The 21,317-nt window shown below is 40.8% G+C and overlaps 1 protein-coding gene across 7 annotated transcripts in view; it reads left to right on the forward strand.

Moving 5' to 3' along the window:
• Mipol1 (mirror-image polydactyly 1) overlaps nt 1–21,317 on the forward strand; it is a 335,084-nt gene that overhangs the window by 303,267 nt on the left and 10,500 nt on the right. For 6 of the 7 annotated variants that reach the window (XM_008764677.3, XM_039113186.2, XM_039113190.2 and 3 more), the window contains one exon: nt 2,658–2,735. The exons of the other annotated variant lie outside the window; for it this stretch is intronic. In XM_008764677.3, the coding sequence (XP_008762899.1) occupies nt 2,658–2,735 (78 nt within the window). The remainder of the gene's footprint in view (nt 1–2,657; nt 2,736–21,317) is intronic. 7 annotated transcript variants of the gene reach the window in all.

The raw sequence follows: 21,317 nt of genomic DNA on the forward strand, positions 1-21,317 counted from the left end.
AGTAGTTCCAATAGTCACTAGTTGGCCATTCCTTCAGTCTCTGCTCCACTTTTCTCCTTACATTTGTTTCAGACAGGAGCAATTTGGGGTCAAATGTTTTGTACCTGGATTGGTGTCTGAATCTCTCCACTGGGGGTCTATTTGACTACTGGAGGTGGTCTCTTCCTTCTCCTGGATAGGTTCCATATTCCCACTGCTGGGCAACAGCTATATTAGTAATGTGTTTTTAAAATGCTACTTACAGTACTCAAAAATATAGTTTGGAGCTGGGGCAATAACTCAGTTGTTAAAGTGCTTACACAAACACAGGGTCCCAAATTCATTCCCTCATTTAAATATCCAAATGTGGGATGCAGACTTGTAATCCCAGTTCAAGAAGGAAGAGAGAAGAGGATCTCAAGGTTTGTTCACCAGACAGCCTACCTGAATCAGTGGACCCAGTGAAAGACCTTGCCTTAAATACATAGATAGAAAGATAGATAGCCAGACAGACATACAGACAGACCAATGGATAGATAGGTAGATGGATAGATGAGGTGGATAGCTTCTAAGGTTGACATGTATCTTTCACATGTACATGAACATCTGTGTACCCCTCCCCCACATACATGTGGATAAGCACATACGACACACACCAAATAACATGTATACTTATAGACAGTTTTATTATTAACCAAAAATACATACAAAAGCCAAGTAAATTACCTTAATTTATTCTATTAGGATATGTTATTAAAGGAATAAGTTGCTTAAAAATGTATCTTCTACATAATGCAGATAAATGTTAAAGATTTCTTTACATATCTTTAAATAAAATATTTTTCAAGAGAGGGGATATAGCAGTTTGCTGTCTATTAATTGACAGAATGCTTAAAATACTGAGCAACTATTCTCCTACCATGTGCAAAGTATACAATTATAAAACCTAATAATTTTTGTTACAGACTTATGAGTCCTGATGACTTTTTTCAAGACAGCATTCTGATCTGGCCCTGAAATTTTCTGCCTCTTGTTATTATGGGATACCATTCTGAGAGCTCGTTTTCCAGCTTACTAAGTAGGCTCAGGCATTCTATGACTGATACTTCAGTAATTCCTTATTATACTGGACAAATTTTTATCTCTGAATCAGTTTTAGGCAAACTGTATGCAAACAACTGAATCCAAAAACACGTGCTGTAACTATATTGACTCTGGAATCTTTGCCAGTTAATAGTGTCATTTGGGGGTACAGTGCGTGCTCCACATACTGAAGGCTCTGAGTTCAATCCTAGTTCCAAAGTAAAGCAAAAGTACAGCTTGAATACTAACCTGTACCCTTTAGAGATACCATCTGCAGAGGAGAAAGCGAGTCCCATGAGAAAATTATTTTAGATTTTTAAGTTTATATTATAAACAGTTCTGGAAATGAACAGCCATTCACATATATAATATATCTGATGATAGATCTATAGGATAGATTCTGAGGAATAAAGGTCCTAAGGGTCAAAGGATATGTGGTTTTAAAGTTTGCTAAATATTACAAATTGTTCTTTTTTTTAAAAAAAAAAGTTTGGAAAACAACCTATCTAAGAGAAAGCTTCTTACCCAAGCCTTCTCCCTATTTAGTGAATTGTTAAACCTTTCAACTCTTTGGTAAAAATGTGTTTCGATGTGATATGCATCTCTTTAATAAGGCTTGGCAGTTGAATATGTTTACTGACTACTTTTGTTTTTATGTGACTTGCCTGTTGATGACCCTTTTACATTTTTCTTTGAACTGTGAATGAATTTGTCATTGATTTGTTGGAACTCTTTATTAGTAAATAATTCCATTATAGACCTGTAAGCATTTTTCTTGTTTCTAAATGTTTTTTAATTGTGTGTATGTGGTGTGGGAAGAGTATGTGCTCATGAGTGCAGGTGCCCACCGAAGCCAAAGAGGACCTCCTGGAGCCAGAGTCATGGTCGCCCGTGAGCCAGCCTACCTAGTTGCAGGGAACTGAACTGGAGTCCTCTACAAGAACAGTTGCACTTTCTAGCTGCTGGCCAATATTTCCACCCACCCCTTCCATGGGTTTTAGTGATGGTGGTGGTGGTGGAAGAGGAGGAAGATGAGGGTGGTATGTGTTTGACAGAGCTGCTTTTCTGTTGGTTTCAGAAGTATTTGTGAAATTGTAGTAATTTATAATAACTGAGACTAAATGTCTTCTTTTAAGCTGCTCATCTAAGTTATTCTTATTAAATGTATTACTTTAAAAGGCATTGGGCCACTGTGTAAACAGAAGCTTGGTGTACTTCCTTCTTTGCCAAATCACTTTTATTAATTAGAGGTCAATAGATAATTGTTCTCATACTTTAATGCCAGTTCAGATTGGTTGCTCTTAGCAAATAAGCTGTTTAGTCATCGTTCTTCAGCCATGAGGTGTCTCTTCCAAAGCAAATATCCTTAAAGGATAAAACAAATAGGATCAAGACACAATGAAAGAGCTGAGCCCTGCGATGCCACATTTGGCTGGTTCCGTTTGTCAGATTAAAAGATGGCACCTGAGGCACAGCCTTGACTGGAAAGGCGATCTAGCCAAATGCAAGGCACTTCTTGCCTGTTGTAAACGCTCAGTACAGAATGGTGTGGGGCCTTTGTTGTCTTAAAAATGACGGTCCGTTCTTCCACCTAGGCATACCACGTGCTCCTCAATCTTTCTGGTGAATGCCTGGCAGTTAAAGTACAAAGCCCACACAGTGCCTTGGCTGATGTAAGTATTGTAACAGTCAGATGTGACTGTGGAGCTGCATTCTCTGTCAGTAAAGCAACATGGCAAACCTGTGGAAAGGAAGAGCGAAATGAGAGGATGTGTTCTTCTCTTTTATTTGCCTCTCGTTGTCTATATTAGTAGTTATAATTGTGTTTCTCTTGACTGAGAGAAATATTAAATACTTGGAAAGGTTGTTATAATTTTTGTGTTTAAGTGGCCTTTGTTAGGTAGTGGCTTTGGTAGGTAGGGCATTTCAAAACAAATGCCAGGTATACACACACACACACACACACATATATATATATATATATATATATATGTATATATATATATATATATATAGCAGTAATATACACATACATGCATACAAGACCAGAAAGCCATGAACTAAGAAAAGGCAGTGTGTGTGCTCTACTAAGAGCTGCCCCGAAATCTTTGGACAGAAGGTGAATGCTTAGGAAGGAGTTAGTAATTTGCTTCATGGAGAGTCATCTTTAATGCATATGACCAGTTAATGTGGATGATTTAAATCTCTAGGTACATGAAAATAGCACTGTAAATATTACTCATTTGAAAGCACTTTGCTGAAAGGGGACATATGAATAACTCCATTTTTTTCAGAGCTTGTCATACTTTTCTTCCTATTTCATAATTGAATACTACCTTGAATACACTTGATAATGAAACTTAAAACATCACATTTTGGAAAGCTGTCTTATTTTAGTGAAAATCATGGGACAGTGTAGGAGGGTCAATAAATTTGGGGTTGACTTTCAAGTCCGTTATGTGATTACTAAGCATAAATACAGTTTATCAAAAATCATATCCTGGGACTGGGAAGATGGCCCATTCTGTAAAGTTCTGGCAGCACAAGCATCTGAACTTGAGTTCTGATCCCCACCACCCACATAAATAGCTTGATGTGGTGGCTATTTGAAACACTAGATCTTAAGGAAGGACAGATCCCAGAGGCTTGCTGGCTAGCAAGCCTAGCTTCGACAGTAAGTTCTAGGTTCAGTGAGAGACCCTGTAGACTAAATAGAAGGGCTAGAGAGATGGTGCCATAGTTAATAACACTTGTTACTCTTGCTAAGAACCTAGGTTCAGTTCCCAGCTCACAACCATCTGTAATTCCAGTTTCAGAGAAGCCCAGGCCCTCTTCTGGCCTCTGTGGGTATTGAGTACTCAGTGGTGTACATACATACATACATACATACATACATACATACATACACTCACACACACACACACGCAAACACACACACATACATACATATATACAAGCAAACACCCATACACATGAAATCTAAAAATAAAATTTTAAATAAAAATAAGGTAATTGAGGGGTTGGGGATTTAGCTCAGTGGTAGAGCACTTGACTAGCAAGCGCAAGGCCCTGGGTTCGGGCCCCAGCTCCGAAAAAAAGAAAATTAAAAAAAAAAAAGATAATTGAGGAAGATAGCCAGTTGTCAACTTTTGACCTCCACAAGTGCATTCATATGTGAGAACACCTGCATGTGCATATAATGTACACAAATCATGCCATGTATTGTTAATGTACTAAATGTAGTGAAGTATACTAAAAGTGTGACATACTTCTTTTGCTCTCGGTTTATAGAATCAATATTCCTAAGCAAAAACATTCTTAGGAGGATTTTTTCCTACACACTGCTACATTTAGTACACACTGTACTGAATCTTTAAGAAAGCACTGGTTTTTGCAGATGAAATGACTGACTTAAGTAGAATCTGGTCTTGTACATACATATGGTACTGGTGCTGTATCTTCCACCTCATTCGTTTACTATCATGTAGATACACTGGTGCTGTCTCCTTTTCCATTTTCAGTATAGATAACAGGGGAATAAAAGCTTCAATGAGAGCAAACATACCCTATAGAGTGGATATGGTGTGAGTTAGCAGAACAGGAAGAGAGGATAATACAGAAACAAGTCACATGAGTAAAGTTAGGTCCAAGTCTGAATATAATGAGAAAAGTTCAGAGGTCACCTGACAAAAGCAGGGGTTCCTGTAAATGACAAGGCTTGGCTGAGTTACCCAGAGTTTCAAAATATGCAAATGAACTCAATTTCATGTGATAGGGGTAAGAGCCATTATTGAGTGATTTTTAAATGATTATGCAATTACAATAATAGATGATCGATCATAGCGATCAAGGGACATCAGCCAGCCTTTTATTGGAAGATTAGCTAAAACACATTGATGGTAGAAGTAAAAATACCAGCTAAAAAGTGATTGTAGCAAAGCAGTATGAGAAAACAGATAGATGATGATCTGGCATGGACTGGAAGTAGTGAGAGCAGGAGAAAGAGATTGATATTAGAAGCACTACAGAGAAAATACGACTTAGTGACCAAAAAGATGTGCAGGGTAAAGAAATCAGGGTTTTAAGATTCTCTCCCTAAAGGATAGAAAAAACACCATGCCATTAATAGAATGTCTTTAGTTCAGTGCGAAGATCTAATTTCATTTTCTTTCTGTGTAACCCCAACTTATAAACTTATGAGAAAAAATATTAAGTTTGAGAACAGTACTGCCAGGTAGCAGATATAAAACTCATCAAAATTGGCTTCCAGAAACTGAACAGCCAAAGAAGGGAAAGGCTTCAACAGATTCTTCTCAGGGAATAATATAAATACCCATGAGAGTTTGTCTGGAATGATAGCAATTTAGATTATATAACCCCACTTCCCACATAATTAAACTCTCCATGGAGTGTAGTGCGACAAGTCAGAATGTCCAAAGTTATTCGGAATCATAAAGCTCGTGCTTTAGAGCCGCGTCAAGCCATTCAAAGACAGCCAGAAGTCAAGGCTGCGGCTTGAGGTGTCATTCTTCTAAAGGCAATATGTAACTCCTCTGCTAGGCAAACAGCAGATCAGCTCCTGAGCTGATATCATTCATATTGGGTAGAAATGTCTGAACCAGGCTGGAGTGTGAATATTTAAAAGTTTAGAAATAGAAAGCTGATATCCTCATGTAGAAGAAAATTTACTAATTATTCTGTCGCAAAGGTAGAGGACGCAGATGGGCGGCTAGCAGAAATGCATAGCCACTGTTTATTGGTGCCGCCTGGGAGACTCACTCATGACACTTTTTCTTCACATAGGGAAACAAAACACATACCTGAAGAGGCAGACATTCCATATTGGCTAAGACTGAACTAACCTAAAAGCAACAATAAATTACAACGTTCATGCATTCTACTTTATAAAGTATTATTTTTAAACTAAGGATTTCTATCTTGAGACACGTTTAAAGCACCCTCTTTGTACCCAGTTAAGAATGATTTCTCGTTAATCAGGCAGTGGTGGTGCACGCCTTTAATGTCAGTACTCAGGAGGCAGAGGCAGGCTGATCTCTGAGTCTGAGGCCAACCTGGTCTACAGAGGGAGTTCCAGGACAGCCAGGACTAAACAGAGAAACCCTGTCTCAAACAAACAAAGAATTACTTTTGTTAGAATAAAAGAGTATTTTGCCAGGCATAGTGGTGCATGGCTTTAATCCCAGCAATGGGGAGGCAGACACTGGTGGATCTCTGTAAATTCAAGGCCAGCCTAAAGAGTTAGATTCTGTCTGAAATGTAATCATCATCATCATCATCATCATCATCATCATCATCATCATCATCATCATCATCATCATCACAATAGTTTAAAATGCCTTTATAAAGTGTCCTTCCTCAGGGTAAGAATGTATTATGTTCATGTGGAGGGCCTCAGTTTGGGCTCTACCATCCACGTCAGGGAGCTCACCACTGCCTCTAAGTCCAGGTCTGGAGAATCCTGTAACTATGTAAGGGCTTTATTTATCTTTATTGCCAATATAAAGGAAGTTTCTAGAATATAAAGAACTGTATATTGTTATTAGTACCCGTGCTCTAAGTTTCAAAGAAGTCAAAAGGAAAAGGCCATGTCTCTGATTCATTTCCCACTGCTGAACGTATTAGTATATTTCACAGTTCAGATTCTCATCTCTTGCAAAGTTTATTTCTTTGCTTGAAAGAGTTAATATGTCCTGATGCCACTAACTTCCAAAGAATAATCCAGGTACTGAGAGTAAAGCTCATTAATCCTCAATACTAACACTTTAATGCATAAAAGAAGGATGTATGTGATTTAATTTCGAGTCACCTATGGTGCTCAAAAAGTATTAGCAGTGAAGTGAATGGATATTAAAGAATGGAAATTACATTTACAAGTAGCATATAAAAATCAGAAATTGGCAGGGGAGGGTGAACTTAGAAAACTCTGAAATGTTAGTCTTTCCGCCCCGCCACAACTCTTCCTCCATAAGAAAGACACTTGCAAGAAAGACACGCGCGTGCGCTCGCGCGCGCACACACACACACACACACACACACACACACACACACCTGCATATCTTTTTAAAAGAATTAAATGTTTTCTATATGCTGTTAGTTGTGTCTTACACAGATGTTCATGTGGGTTATCCCAGAAGCTGGATGTCAGGGGCAAAACAGAAAAGCTAGAAAATGGAAAGAGAAAAGGGGAACAAACCGCACCCCTTTTGAAAAATACCACTAGCATAACTTTGTTTCATTTCTTAGAAATATTAAAAAAATAATGAAATAGTTAAAAGATTACCAATTTGCTTTTCATTCTGTCTGTATGCCTGGTATGTTTTACTCCAATCTCTCTCTCAAAAGAATGATTCCTTCTCCTTCTCTTCTTCCTCCTCTTTCTTCTCTCTCTTTATCTCTGGATAAGTCTGAAATTAAACAGAGGAATTGGTTTTTAACATTTGTACATCACTGTTACAATATAAGCTAAATTCTTCCTGTTACAAAAAGGCCCACCTTGGCTTAGCTCTTGGGGTAAAGCTTCCTCTAACTCCTTCCTCCCAACCTGTATTCTTCTGAATGACTGTTCCATTGCCTGATGCCCTTCTTCAAAGGCTCCAAGAACTTAGAATATTTACTATATGTCTTCTCATTAAGTAGTGGTTTTGTCGTTTGTTGTTGTTTGTCTCTCAGGCAGAACCAAACTACGGAGACAAGATTGTCCTTGAACTTGAAATCCTCCTGCCTCGGCCTTCTAACTACTAAGATTATAAGCAGGATATGCTAACATACCTACCAAATGCTTTGCTGTCTTTTACTTTAAAACCAATCTAAGGGCTGATTATCAAAATTATAAGCCATGACATGAGAATTTAACTATGCAGTGAACGGAATACATGCACCAGGGGTTCGTCCCTAATGCTGGGTTTTCATGGGACTCCTAAGTATGGGTCAGATATTCTCTGATAGACAAAAGAAAAGAGCCTAATAAGTTTCCTTGATCTCTACTACCTACATTGTCTCAGCCACATTCTGATGTGGAAGCTTAAGCAAAATAACTCAATGATCTTCTATTAAGAACTTTCCTAGTGGTAACATCCACTACACTACTACTTCATAGACTTAACTGGATTCTAGTAAGCAACTTAGGCCCCTCAGTTACAAATATCATTCCTGGATAAATCACAAAGATCTAAAGTTTGAAATTCAGTTATTCTAGAGATACTAGATAAGCAAGTAGAGCTTCAGTCAGTCCCTAGCTTCCTTTGTTATGTGTCTAACATGGTTATTGTTCATCTAAATATATGTTATATTATTATGATTTATTACTGAGATCTATTTTTTAAGAGTTATTTATTTATTTTACGTATATGAGTACACTGTGGCTGTCTTCAGACACACCAGAAAAGGGCATCAGATCTCATTACAGATGGTTGTAAGGTACCATGTGGTTGCTGGGAATTGAACTCAGGACCTCTGGAAGAGCAGTCAGTGCTCTTAACTGGTGAACCATCTCTACAATCCAAGGCCTGTTTTTTTTAAGTTTAAATAAAAGTAGCACATGTTAGCCAGTTGTGGTGGATCTCTGTTAGTTGGAAGCCAACCTGGTCTACACAGCCAATTCCAGGCCAACCAGGGCTGCATAGAGACCCTGTCTCAAACAACAGTTACTGTTCTTTTAAATAGGAAATGGACTTAGCTTTGGTGCCCTGCCTACTATGGGTATTAGTGGTATTGAAGAATGCCATGTGTCTATTGTGGTGCTGTGAAATGTGCGATGCTCTTTCTTACCTTGTGGAGAGGAAGTAGGCACAGCCTGCATCCCTCACCAGAAGCTGTTTCAACTTGATAACAACTTGCGAATGAAAAATCAGTTCCCTCCAATGTGATCCAAGGGCAGGCCCCGTGCCCTGAGGTAGATGGCTAACATAAAATGAACTCTGTGGCCTTACTGAAGGGGTTCATTTGTTTGTTTGTTTGTTTGGGGCTTGTAATGCTCTGTCTGGACATTTCTACAACACAGGTATCTTGCTTCTGAAATATGCTCTCTGGTTGTGTGTTGTTATGGCATTTCGACGTGTTCAAGTGTGTGTCTACCTTTCTTGTGCCTTATCTTTGGCTCTTCTTTTTCTGTTTGTTTTGTTCTGTCCTATTCTGGCTTGTTTGTTAGCCTCAACACAAACGAAGGGACCAGGTCCTTGCCTCCTCCATCTCCCCCAACCTCCAACCCCCTGGACTAGTAAGACGTTATAGACTCGATTTCTTTAAACAAACATGGATTCTGGGTTGAGTCACTTTCCTCCCCAGACACCTCAGTCTCCTTATACTCAGGGCTGTCTAAGCCTTCTTGATGGACAAGTCATAGTCTGAATTATTCCCATCATTCCCTCTTCCCACCTCCACTCCCAATTGAAGAGCTGATAGGGAAATAAAAGTCACGCAAATATAGTGGCCAATGTCTTCTACAAAACTGCAGTCTCTAACCGGATAGAGACAGGTCACAGGCCCCACCTGAAGATCCCGTCACATGTCCCTGATCATCTCCCGCATGCACGCACTCCGTTGAACTCTCCCTGTCCTTTCCCAGACATTCCCCTCTGTGCTTCACCTGAGACCTGTGTCTCCTACTCCATGGGGAAAACTGACTCAAACTGCCATGGTTTCTGACAATGTTTTTCCTTCACACCTACAAAATTGTCCACAGCTGTATCTGCAACTCTTTCCTGTTAGTCCCCAGGGACAACTGTCTAGTCATTTTTCCAGAGATTATCCTACAAATCCTGCTATGACACCACAGAGTCACCCTGCTATGACGCCCTGCCTTAGACAGTATCATCTTTCTCCCTGACACTTTAAATCTCTTCATGCTCTCCTTTCCTATGACCCACGGGTGTATTAATGTCTTCCAGTTACAGCATTCTCCAGGGGTTACAATCTTGGCTTTTCAGTTTTCATATTCTGGTCATGCTTCCTCTTAACTGGACAACCATTAAACAATACCGAAACGGTTGACATTTTCTCTGTTAAATAAATAGGCATTTGATTTCAACCCTGTTTGTGTTGTCTGTTTGTGTGTTCTTGTTTGTTCGTTTTGTTGTTTTGAGGCAGGGTCTCACTTTATGGCCTTGGCTGGCCTGGAACTTGCTTATGCAGACTAAGGTGGCCTTGAACTCACCAAGATTCACCTGCCTCTGTCTTCCAAGTGCTGAAATAAAAGCCATGTACCACCATGCTGGACTACTTCAGCTTCCTTTAATAATCACTCCCTTCTTTTTTTTTTGTTTTTTTTTTTTATTAACTTGAGTATTTCTTATATACATTTCGAGTGTTATTCCCTTTCCCGGTTTCCGGGCAAACATCCCCCTCCCCCTCCCCTTCCTTATGGGTGTTCCCCTCCCAACCCTCCCACCATTGCCGCCCTCCCCCCATAGACTAGTTCACTGGGGGTTCAGTCTTAGCAAGACCCAGGGCTTCCCCTTCCACTGGTGCTCTTACTAGGATATTCATTGCTACCTATGGGGTCAGAGTCCAGGGTCAGTCCATGTATAGTCTTTAGGTAGTGGCTTAGTCCCTGGAAGCTCTGGTTGCTTGGCATTGTTGTACTTTTGGGGTCTCGAGCCCCTTCAAGCTCTTCCAGTTCTTTCTCTGATTCCTTCAATAGGGGACCTATTCTCAGTTCAGTGGTTTGCTGCTGGCATTCGCCTCTGTATTTGCTGTATTCTGGCTGTGTCTCTCAGGAGCGATCTACATCCGGCTCCTGTCGGTCTGCACTTCTTTGCTTCATCCATCTAGTCCAATTGGGTGGCTGTATATGTATGGGCCAAATGTGGGACAGGCTCTGAATGGGTGTTCCTTCAGTCTCTGTTTTAATCTTTGCCTCTCCCTTCCCTGCCAAGGGTATTCTTTTTCCTCATTTAAAGAAGGAGTGAAGCATTCACATTTTGATCATCCGTCTTGAGTTTCGTTTGTTCTAGGGATCTAGGGTAATTCAAGCATTTGGGCTAATAGCCACTTATCAATGAGTGCATACCATGTATGTCTTTCTGTGATTGGGTTGGTTCACTCAGGATGATATTTTCCAGTTCCAACCATTTGCCTACGAATTTCATAAACTCGTTGTTTTTGATAGCTGAGTAGTATTCCATTGTGTAGATGTACCACATTTTCTGTATCCATTCCTCTGTTGAAGGGCATCTGGGTTCTTTCCATTTTCGGGCTATTATAAATAAGGCTGCGATGAACATAGTGGAGCACGTGTCTCTTTTATATGTTGAGGCATCTTTTGGGTATATGCCCAAGAGAGGTATAGCTGGATCCTCAGGCAGTTCAATGTCCAATTTTCTGAGGAACCTCCAGACTGATTTCCAGAATGGTTTTACCAGTCTGCAATCCCACCAACAATGGAGGAGTGTTCCTCTTTCTCCACAACCTCGCCAGCATCTGCTGTCACCTGAGTTTTTGATCTTAGCCAATCGCACTGGTGTGAGGTGAAATCTCAGGGTTGTTTTGATTTGCATTTCCCTTATGACTAAAGATGTTGAACATTTCTTTAGGTGTTTCTCAGCCATTCGGCATTCCTCAGCTGTGAATTCTTTGTTTAGCTCTGAACCCCATTTTTTAATAGGGTTATTTGTTTCCCTGTGGTCTAACTTCTTGAGTTCTTTGTATATTTTGGATATAAGGCCTCTATCTGTTGTAGGGTTGGTAAAGATCTTTTCCCAATCTGTTGGTTGCCGTTTTGTCCTAACCACAGTGTCCTTTGCCTTACAGAAGCTTTGCAGTTTTATGAGATCCCATTTGTCAATTCTTGATCTTAGAGCATAAGCCATTGGTGTTTTGTTCAGGAAATTTTTTCCAGTGCCCATGTGTTCCAGATGCTTCCCTAGTTTTTCTTCTATTAGTTTGAGTGTGTCTGGTTTGATGTGGAGGTCCTTGATCCACTTCGACTTAAGCTTTGTACAGGGTGATAAGCATGGATCGATCTGCATTCTTCTACATGTTGCCCTCCAGTTGAACCAGCACCATTTGCTGAAAATGCTATCTTTTTTCCATTGGATGGTTTTGGCTCCTTTGTCAAAAATCAAGTGACCATAGGTGTGTGGGTTCATTTCTGGGTCTTCAATTCTATTCCATTGGTCTATCTGTCTGTCTCTGTACCAATACCATGCAGTTTTTATCACTATTGCTCTGTAATACTGCTTGAGTTCAGGGATAGTGATTCCCCCTGAAGTCCTTTTATTGTTGAGGATAGCTTTAGCTATCCTGGGTTTTTTGTTATTCCAGATGAATTTGCAAATTGTTCTGTCTAACTCTTTGAAGAATTGGATTGGTATTTTGATGGGGATTGCATTGAATCTGTAGATTGATTTTGGTAAAATGGCCATTTTTACTATATTAATCCTGCCAATCCATGAGCATGGGAGATCTTTCCATCTTCTGAGGTCTTCTTCAATTTCTTTCCTCAGTGTCTTGAAGTTCTTATTGTACAGATCTTTTACTTGCTTGGTTAAAGTCACACCGAGGTACTTTATATTATTTGGGTCTATTATGAAGGGTGTCGTTTCCCTAATTTCTTTCTCGGCTTGTTTCTCTTTTGTATAGAGGAAGGCAACTGATTTATTTGAGTTAATTTTATACCCAGCCACTTTGCTGAAGTTGTTTATCAGCTTTAGTAGTTCTCTGGTGGAACTTTTGGGATCACTTAAATATACTATCATATCATCTGCAAATAGTGATATTTTGACCTCTTCTTTTCCGATCTGTATCCCTTTGATCTCCTTTTGTTGTCTGATTGCTCTGGCTAGAACTTCAAGAACTATATTGAATAAGTAGGGAGAGAGTGGGCAGCCTTGTCTAGTCCCTGATTTTAGTGGGATTGCTTCAAGTTTCTCTCCATTTAGTTTAATGTTAGCAACTGGTTTGCTGTATATGGCTTTTACTATGTTTAGGTATGGGCCTTGAATTCCTATTCTTTCCAGGACTTTTATCATGAAGGGGTGTTGAATTTTGTCAAATGCTTTCTCAGCATCTAATGAAATGATCATGTGGTTCTGTTCTTTCAGTTTGTTTATATAATGGATCACGTTGATGGTTTTCCGTATATTAAACCATCCCTGCATGCCTGGGATGAAGCCTACTTGATCATGGTGGATGATTGTTTTGATGTGCTCTTGAATTCGGTTTGCCAGAATTTTATTGAGTATTTTTGCGTCGATATTCATAAGGGAAATTGGTCTGAAGTTCTCTTTCTTTGTTGTGTCTTTGTGTGGTTTAGGTATAAGAGTAATTGTAGATTCGTAGAAGGAATTCGGTAGGGCTCCATCTGTTTCAATTTTGTGGAATAGTTTGGATAATATTGGTATGAGGTCTTCTATGAAGGTTTGATAGAATTCTGCACTAAACCCATCTGGACCTGGGCTCTTTTTGGTTGGGAGACCTTTAATGACTGCTTCTATTTCCTTAGGAGTTATGGGGTTGTTTAACTGGTTTATCTGTTCCTGATTTAACTTTGATACCTGGTATCTGTCTAGGAAATAGTCCATTTCCTGAAGATTTTCAAATTTTGTTGAATATAGGTTTTTATAGTAAGATGTGATGATTTTTTGAATTTCCTCTGAATCTGTAGTTATGTCTCCCTTTTCATTTCTGATTTTGTTAATTTGGACGCACTCTCTGTGTCCTCTCGTTAGTCTGGCTAAGGGTTTATCTATCTTGTTGATTTTCTCAAAGAACCAACTTTTGGTCCTGTTGATTCTTTCTATGGTCCTTTTTGTTTCTACTTGGTTGATTTCAGCTCTGAGTTTGATTATTTCCTGCCTTCTACTCCTCCTGGGTGTATTTGCTTCTTTTTGTTCTAGAGCTTTTAGGTGTGCTGTCAAGCTGCTGACATATGCTCTTTCCTGTTTCTTTCTGCAGGCACTCAGCGCTATGAGTTTTCCTCTTAGCACAGCTTTCATTGTGTCCCATAAGTTTGAGTATGTTGTATCTTCATTTTCATTAAATTCTAAAAAGTTTTTAATTTCTTTCTTTATTTCTTCCTTGACCAGGTTATCATTGAGTAGAGCATTGTTCAATTTCCACGTATATGTGGGCATTCTTCCCTTATTGTTATTGAAGACCAGTTTTAGGCCGTGGTGGTCCGATAGCACGCATGGGATTATTTCTATCTTTCTGTACCTGTTGAGGCCCGTTTTTTGACCAATTATATGGTCAATTTTGGAGAAAGTACCATGAGGAGCTGAGAAGAAGGTATATCCTTTTGCTTTAGGATAGAATGTTCTATAAATATCCGTTAAGTCCATTTGGCTCATGACTTCTCTTAGTCTGTCGACATCACTGTTTAATTTCTGTTTCCATGATCTGTCCATTGATGAGAGTGGGGTGTTGAAATCTCCCACTATTATTGTGTGAGGTGCAATGTGTGTTTTGAGCTTTAGTAAGGTTTCTTTTACGTATGTAGGTGCCCTTGTATTTGGGGCATAGATATTTAGGATTGAGAGTTCATCTTGGTGGATTTTTCCTTTGATGAATATGAAGTGTCCTTCCTTATCTTTTTTGATGACTTTTAGTTGGAAATTGATTTTATTTGATATTAGAATGGCTACTCCAGCTTGCTTCTTCTGACCATTTGCTTGGAAAGTTGTTTTCCAGCCTTTCACTCTGAGGTAGTGTCTGTCTTTGTCTCTGAGGTGTGTTTCCTGTAGGCAGCAGAATGCAGGGTCCTCGTTGCGTATCCAGTTTGTTAATCTATGTCTTTTTATTGGGGAGTTGAGGCCATTGATATTGAGAGATATTAAGGAATAGTGATTATTGCTTCCCGTTATATTCATATTTGGATGTGAGGTTATGTTTGTGTGCTTTCATTCTCTTTGTTTTGTTGCCAAGACGATTAGTTTCTTGCTTCTTCTAGGGTATAGCTTGCCTCCTTATGTTGGGCTTTACCATTTATTATCCTTTGTAGTGCTGGATTTGTAGAAAGATATTGTGTAAATTTGGTTTTGTCATGGAATATCTTGGTTTCTCCATCAATGTTAATTGAGAGTTTTGCTGGATACAGTAACCTGGGCTGGCATTTGTGTTCTCTTAGGGTCTGTATGACATCAGTCCAGGATCTTCTGGCCTTCATAGTTTCTGGCGAGAAGTCTGGTGTGATTCTGATAGGTCTCCCTTTATATGTTACTTGACCTTTTTCCCTTACTGCTTTTAATATTCTTTCTTTATTTTGTGCGTTTGGTGTTTTGACAATTATGTGACGGGAGGTGTTTCTTTTCTGGTCCAATCTATTTGGAGTTCTGTAGGCTTCTTGTATGCCTATGGGTATCTCTTTTTTTAGGTTAGGGAAGTTTTCTTCTATGATTTTGTTGAAGATATTTACTGGTCCTTTGAGCTGGGAGTCTTCACTCTCTTCTATACCTATTATCCTTAGGTTTGATCTTCTCATTGAGTCCTGGATTTCCTGTATGTTTTGGACCAGTAGCTTTTTCCGCTTTACATTATCTTTGACAGTTGAGTCAATGATTTCTATGGAATCTTCTGCTCCTGAGATTCTCTCTTCCATCTCTTGTATTCTGTTGGTGAAGCTTGTATCTACAGCTCCTTGTCTCTTCTTTTGGTTTTCTATATCCAGGGTTGTTTCCATGTGTTCTTTCTTGATTGCTTCTATTTCCATTTTTAATTCCTTCATCTGTTTGATTGTGTTTTCCTGGAATTCTTTCAGGGATTTTTGCCATTCCTCTCTGTAGGCCTCTACTTGTTTATTAATGATTTCCTGTGTTTCCCTAAGTGTGTTCATGTCTTTCTTGAAGTCCTCCAGCATCATGATCAAATATGATTTTGAAACTAGATCTTGCTTTTCTGGTGTGTTTGGATATTCCATGTTTGTTTTGGCGGGAGAATTGGGCTCCGATGATGGCATGCAGTCTTGGTTTTTGTTGCTTGGGTTCCTGCGCTTGCCTCTCGCCATCAGATTATCTCTAGTGTTACTTTGTTCTGCTATTTCTGACAGTGGCTAGACTGACCTATAAGCCTGTGTGTCAGGAGTGCTGTAGACCTGTTTTCCTCTCTTTCAGTCAGTTATGGGGACAGTGTGTTCTGCTTTCCGGCGTGTAGTTTTTCCTCTCTACAGGTCTTCAGCTGTTCTTGTGGGCCTGTGTCTTGAGTTCACCAGGCAGCTTTCTTGCAGCAGAAAATTTGGTCTTACCTGTGGTCCCGAGGCTCAGGTTCGCTCGTGGGGTGCTGCCCAGGGGCTCTCTGCAGCGGCAGCAACCAGGAAGACCTGTGCCGCCCCTTCCAGGAGCTTCAGTGCACCAGGGTTCCAGATGGTCTTTGGCTTTTTCCTCTGGCGTCCGAGATGTGTGTGCAGGGAGCAGTCTCTTCTGGTTTCCCAGGCTTGTCTGCCTCTCTGAAGGTTTAGCTCTCCCTCCCACGGGATTTGGGTGCAGAGAACTGTTTATCCGGTCTGTTTCCTTCAGGGTCCGGTGGTGTCTCAGGCGCAGAAGTCCTGCCGCTCCTGGGCCCTCCCCCACGGGAGCCCAGAGGCCTTATACAGTTTCCTCTTGGGCCAGGGATGTGGGCAGGGGTGAGCAGTGTTGGTGATCTCTTCCGCTCTGCAGCCTCAGGAGTGCCCACCTGACCAGGCGGTTGGGTCTCTCTCTCACCGGGTCTGGGAGCAGAGAGCTGCTGCGGGCCGGGATCCGCGGGTGTGGGACTTCCGGTAAACACAGACCGTGCCTCCTAGAGAAATTCTGCTTCCGTGTCCCAAGCTCACCAGGCAGCTTTCTTGCAGCAGAAAATTTGGTCTTACCTGTTGTCCCGAGGCTCAGGTTCGCTCGTGGGGTGCTGCCCAGGGGCTCTCTGCAGCGGCAGCAACCAGGAAGACCTGTGCCGCCCCTTCCGGGAGCTTCAGTGCACCAGGGTTCCAGATGGTCTTTGGCTTTTTCCTCTGGCGTCCGAGATGTGTGTGCAGGGAGCAGTCTCTTCTGGTTTCCCAGGCTTGTCTGCCTCTCTGAAGGTTTAGCTCTCCCTCCCACGGGATTTGGGTGCAGAGAACTGTTTATCCGGTCTGTTTCCTTCAGGGTCCGGTGGTGTCTCTCAATCACTCCCTTCTTAAAGCATTATTCTAGGACAGCAAGTCATCTGTTACATCTCAGACTGCTTTCTCAAACTCTTCTCAAAATTTTATACTACACTGACTTCGTTTTGGTTTATCCCCTTCCCACCCTTCTACTCTTTTTTCTTATTTCTTCCTCTAATTCAGGGATTCTCAACCTTCTAATTCTGTGACCCTTTAATACAGTTTCTCATGTGATGACTCCAACCATAAAATTGTTTTCATTCCTACTTCATAACTGTAATTTTCCTACTGTCATGAATCCTAATGTAAATATCTGATATGCAGGAGATCTGATGTGTGACACTAATGGACTCATGACCCACAGATTGAGAACCACTGCTCTAGAATTTTTTCATTGTTCCTGTGGCTCTGGTAGCAACTAGAATGCAACCTACCCTGACTTGCCTGGCTACTCTCATGCCATCCTGTCTCCCACCTTGTAGTTCATCATCCCAAGAAACCATAGCTCTGGTGTACTTATTACACATGAAGTTCTTCTTAACTGTTCCTATGTATTATTTATATAAAGAATGTATTATTTCCTTCGTGTATTATTTCTCCTGCCTAGAATTATATAAATATTATTTCCTCTGCCTGGAATGCTCATCAGTGCTAGGTAGTATATTTCAACTTGACATAGGCTAGAATTGTCTGACAAAAGGGAACCTCAATTGAGAAAATGAGAAAACTCCTCCATAAGATCCAACTGTGTAAGGCATTTTTTAAATTTAATTTTATTTAAGTATTCACTTTATATCCCACTCACTGCATCCCTCCCAGCCACCCCCTCCCACAATCCTTCTACCATCCTCCTCCCCTTCTCTGAGAGGGCGGGGCCTCCCTGGGCATCCTAATACCCTGGCAAGTCAAGTCTAGGTGAGACATGGCAGCCCAGCTAGAAGAACATGTCCCACACACAGGCCACAGCTTTTGGGATAGATCCTATTCCAGTTGTTCAGGACCCACATGAAGAACAAGCTGCATCTGCTACATATGTACAGGGAGGCCTAGGTCCCATCTGTGTCTGTTCTTTGGTTGGTGATTCAGACAGACCCTCAAGGGTTCAGCTTAGTTGACTCTATTGGTCTTCCTGTAGAGTTTCTATCCCCTTCTGGGCCCACAAGCCTTCCTCCTATTCTTCCATGAGTCCCCAAACTCCATCCACTGTTTGATTGTGGGTATCTCCATCTGTCTGAGTCAGCAGCTAAGTGGGGCCTCTCAAAGAACAGCTATGCTAGACTCCTATCTGCTGGCATTAACATAGAATCATTAATAGTGTTAGGGAGTGGTATTTGCATACAAGATGGGTCTCAAATTGGGCTGGTTATTGGTAGACCATTTCCTCAGTCTCTGCTCCATCCCTTGTGCCTGCATTTTTTATAAACAGGATAAATTTGGGGTGGAAAGTTCTGTTGGTTTGGTGTCTCTTTTGCTCTACCGTGGTTCCTGCCTGGATATAGGAGTGGCCTCTTCAGGTTACATATCCCCAATGTAGTAAGTACAGCTAAGGCCACCCTCAGTGATTCTTAGGTGCCTCCCTTGTCCCAGGCCATGTCCTGGAGATACCTCCCCCCACCTCCCCACCCCTGTCAGTTACAGATTCACATTCATTTTCATGGCAATCTAGCCATCTCTTGTCCTTCCTCACACCTGATCCTGAATCCCCCGTTTCCCCTCCCCTCTAGTTCCTTCCCTCCATCTGCCTCTTACGATTATTTTATTCCCCTTCTAAGTAAGATTCAGTCATCCTCGCTTGGGCCTTCTTTCTTGTTTAACTTCTTTGGGTCTGTGGAGTGTAGCATAGTACCTGTATTTTAGGGTTAATATCCACTTATAAGTGACTACATCCATGCATATCCTTTTGGGACTGGGTTACTTCACTCGACATATTATCACATTTCATCCATTTGCCTGAAGAATTCATGATGTCTTCGGTTTTAATAGCTGAAAAGTATGTCATTGTATAGATGTACCACATTTTCTTTATCCATTCTTCAGTTGAGGGACATGTAGGTTGTTTCCAGTTTCTGGCTACTACAAATAAAGTTGCTATGAACATAGTTGAGCAAGTTTCTTTGTAAGATGTTGGAGCATCTTTTGAGTATATGCCCAGGAGTGGTATAGATGGGTCTCGAGGTAGAACTATTCCTAGTTTTCTAGAGAAACTCCACATTGATTTCCCAAGTGGTTGTACAAGTTTACACTCCTACCAACAATGGAGGAGTTCTACATCCTCAACAGCAGATACCATCACTATCTCTTGATGTTTTGATCTTAGCCATTCTGATGGGTATGAGATGGTACTTCATAGTTGTTTTGATTTGCATTTCTTTCATAACTAAGGTCTTTGAACATTTCTTTAGATGCTTCTCCGCCATTTGATATTCCTCTCTTGAGAATTCTCTGCTTAGCTCTGTACCCCATTTTTAAATTGGGTTATTTGGGTTGTTGGTGCCTAATTTCTTGAGTTCTTTGTAAATTTTGGATATTAGTCCTCTGTCAGATGTAGGGTTGGTGAAGCTCCTTTCCTAGTCTGTAGGCTGGTAAAACACCTTCTTAATTGGTGATTGATGGGGAGGGCCCAGACCATTGTGGGTGGTGCTATGTCTGGGCTGGTTGGTCCTAGATTCTGTGAGAAAACGGGCTGAGCAAGCCATGGAAAGTAAGCCAATAAACCAACATCTGTCTGTGGCCCCTACATCAGCTCCTGCCTCCATGTTCCTGTCCTGACTTCTCTTGATTATGAACAGTGATGGGGAAATATAAACTAAATAAACCTTTTCCTCCCCAAGTTGCTTTTGGTCACGGTGTTTCATCATAGCAACAGTAACCATGACTAACACATGATCCTTACCCATTTCCCACTACCATCTTTTCTGAGGTGATTTTATTCCTTTTTTAGACTACTTCAAGCATCACATGGTAACCTTTGCAAGTCTTTCCTCTGCTTCCATACCAAACTAGATGCTACTTAATGGCTGTGCTTAATCTTTCATTGTAACATTTGCTAATAATCTGTTGATGAGGTGATCTTTCTCACTTTGCTCCTAATTACTCATGAAATATTTGTTGACTAAACAGAAATCAGCCATTATCATAAATTCTGGTATCCAAGCATTTACTTAACATCCCCATATACACATCTCACCAAGCCCTAAGGTTTGCAAGTGTCAAACAAAACTAATCCTCATAGGCAGAGCTTCTAACCGAAATCTGCTGCTTTCCCCTCTATGCCTCAGAATATTACTGTTTACCTAGTCACCAATACCATGGGAATTGACCTTCTGGCCTCTCCTACTTTAATAGCTTCTACAGCAAAAGTCACTAAGTACTTCTGAGCCTTTGTTCTACATGCCTTTCCAATCCTCCCCTTCTTCCTATCTGCATTGCTGCAACTCTGATTCATGCCTCCAAGTATACGATGGTTCAAACTTGTTGTTTATTTATTACATATACATTTGCGCTGGCTTGTCTGTATGTGCACCACCTTCATGCACATGCCCACAGAGGCTAGAAGAAGGAGCACATCGAATCCTCTGGAACTAGAGGTACTTGTGGTTGTAAGCCATTTGATGGGGATGCTGAGAGCTGAACCTGGGTCCGCTGCAACTGCAAGTGTTCCTAACCACTGAGACATCTCTCCAGCCCCTGGCCTTACAGAATGAGTTCAAAGCCAACCTGAGCAGTTAGTCAGACTCCGTCTCCAAATAAAAAGTAAAACTATCCGGGGCTGTATTGCAGTTATAGATCACTTGCCTTGCTTTCTCAAGGCCCTGGACTCTATCCCTACTACTGAAGGGAAAAGGTGGCTCCTATGCAAACTATTCACTTGGCTTCTAACTTTGAGGAATTAGTTCTGTCAGTCTTCTCTGTCTCATTTCACTAGATTATCCAGTTTATAAGGATAATTCTGACTCATAACAATTCAGACAGAAAGCAGAGTGGTCTTGGTACTTTTTTCAAGCAACACAATATGTTAGAAAGATTAGGAACTGTGGTTGTTAGGCCACCATTATATCTCAACTCCACAACCCACTAGCTGCGGGGCACTGATCAAATTCTCCCAGTAGCCTTTGTTTCTGTCATCCAATTATAATAGAGTTATGGAGAATATTAAATATATGAAAAGGTAGCCTCTCAAGACTTC

The sequence above is a fragment of the Rattus norvegicus genome, chromosome 6 (assembly GCF_036323735.1).
Source record: "Rattus norvegicus strain BN/NHsdMcwi chromosome 6, GRCr8, whole genome shotgun sequence".
NCBI lineage: Eukaryota > Metazoa > Chordata > Mammalia > Rodentia > Muridae > Rattus > Rattus norvegicus.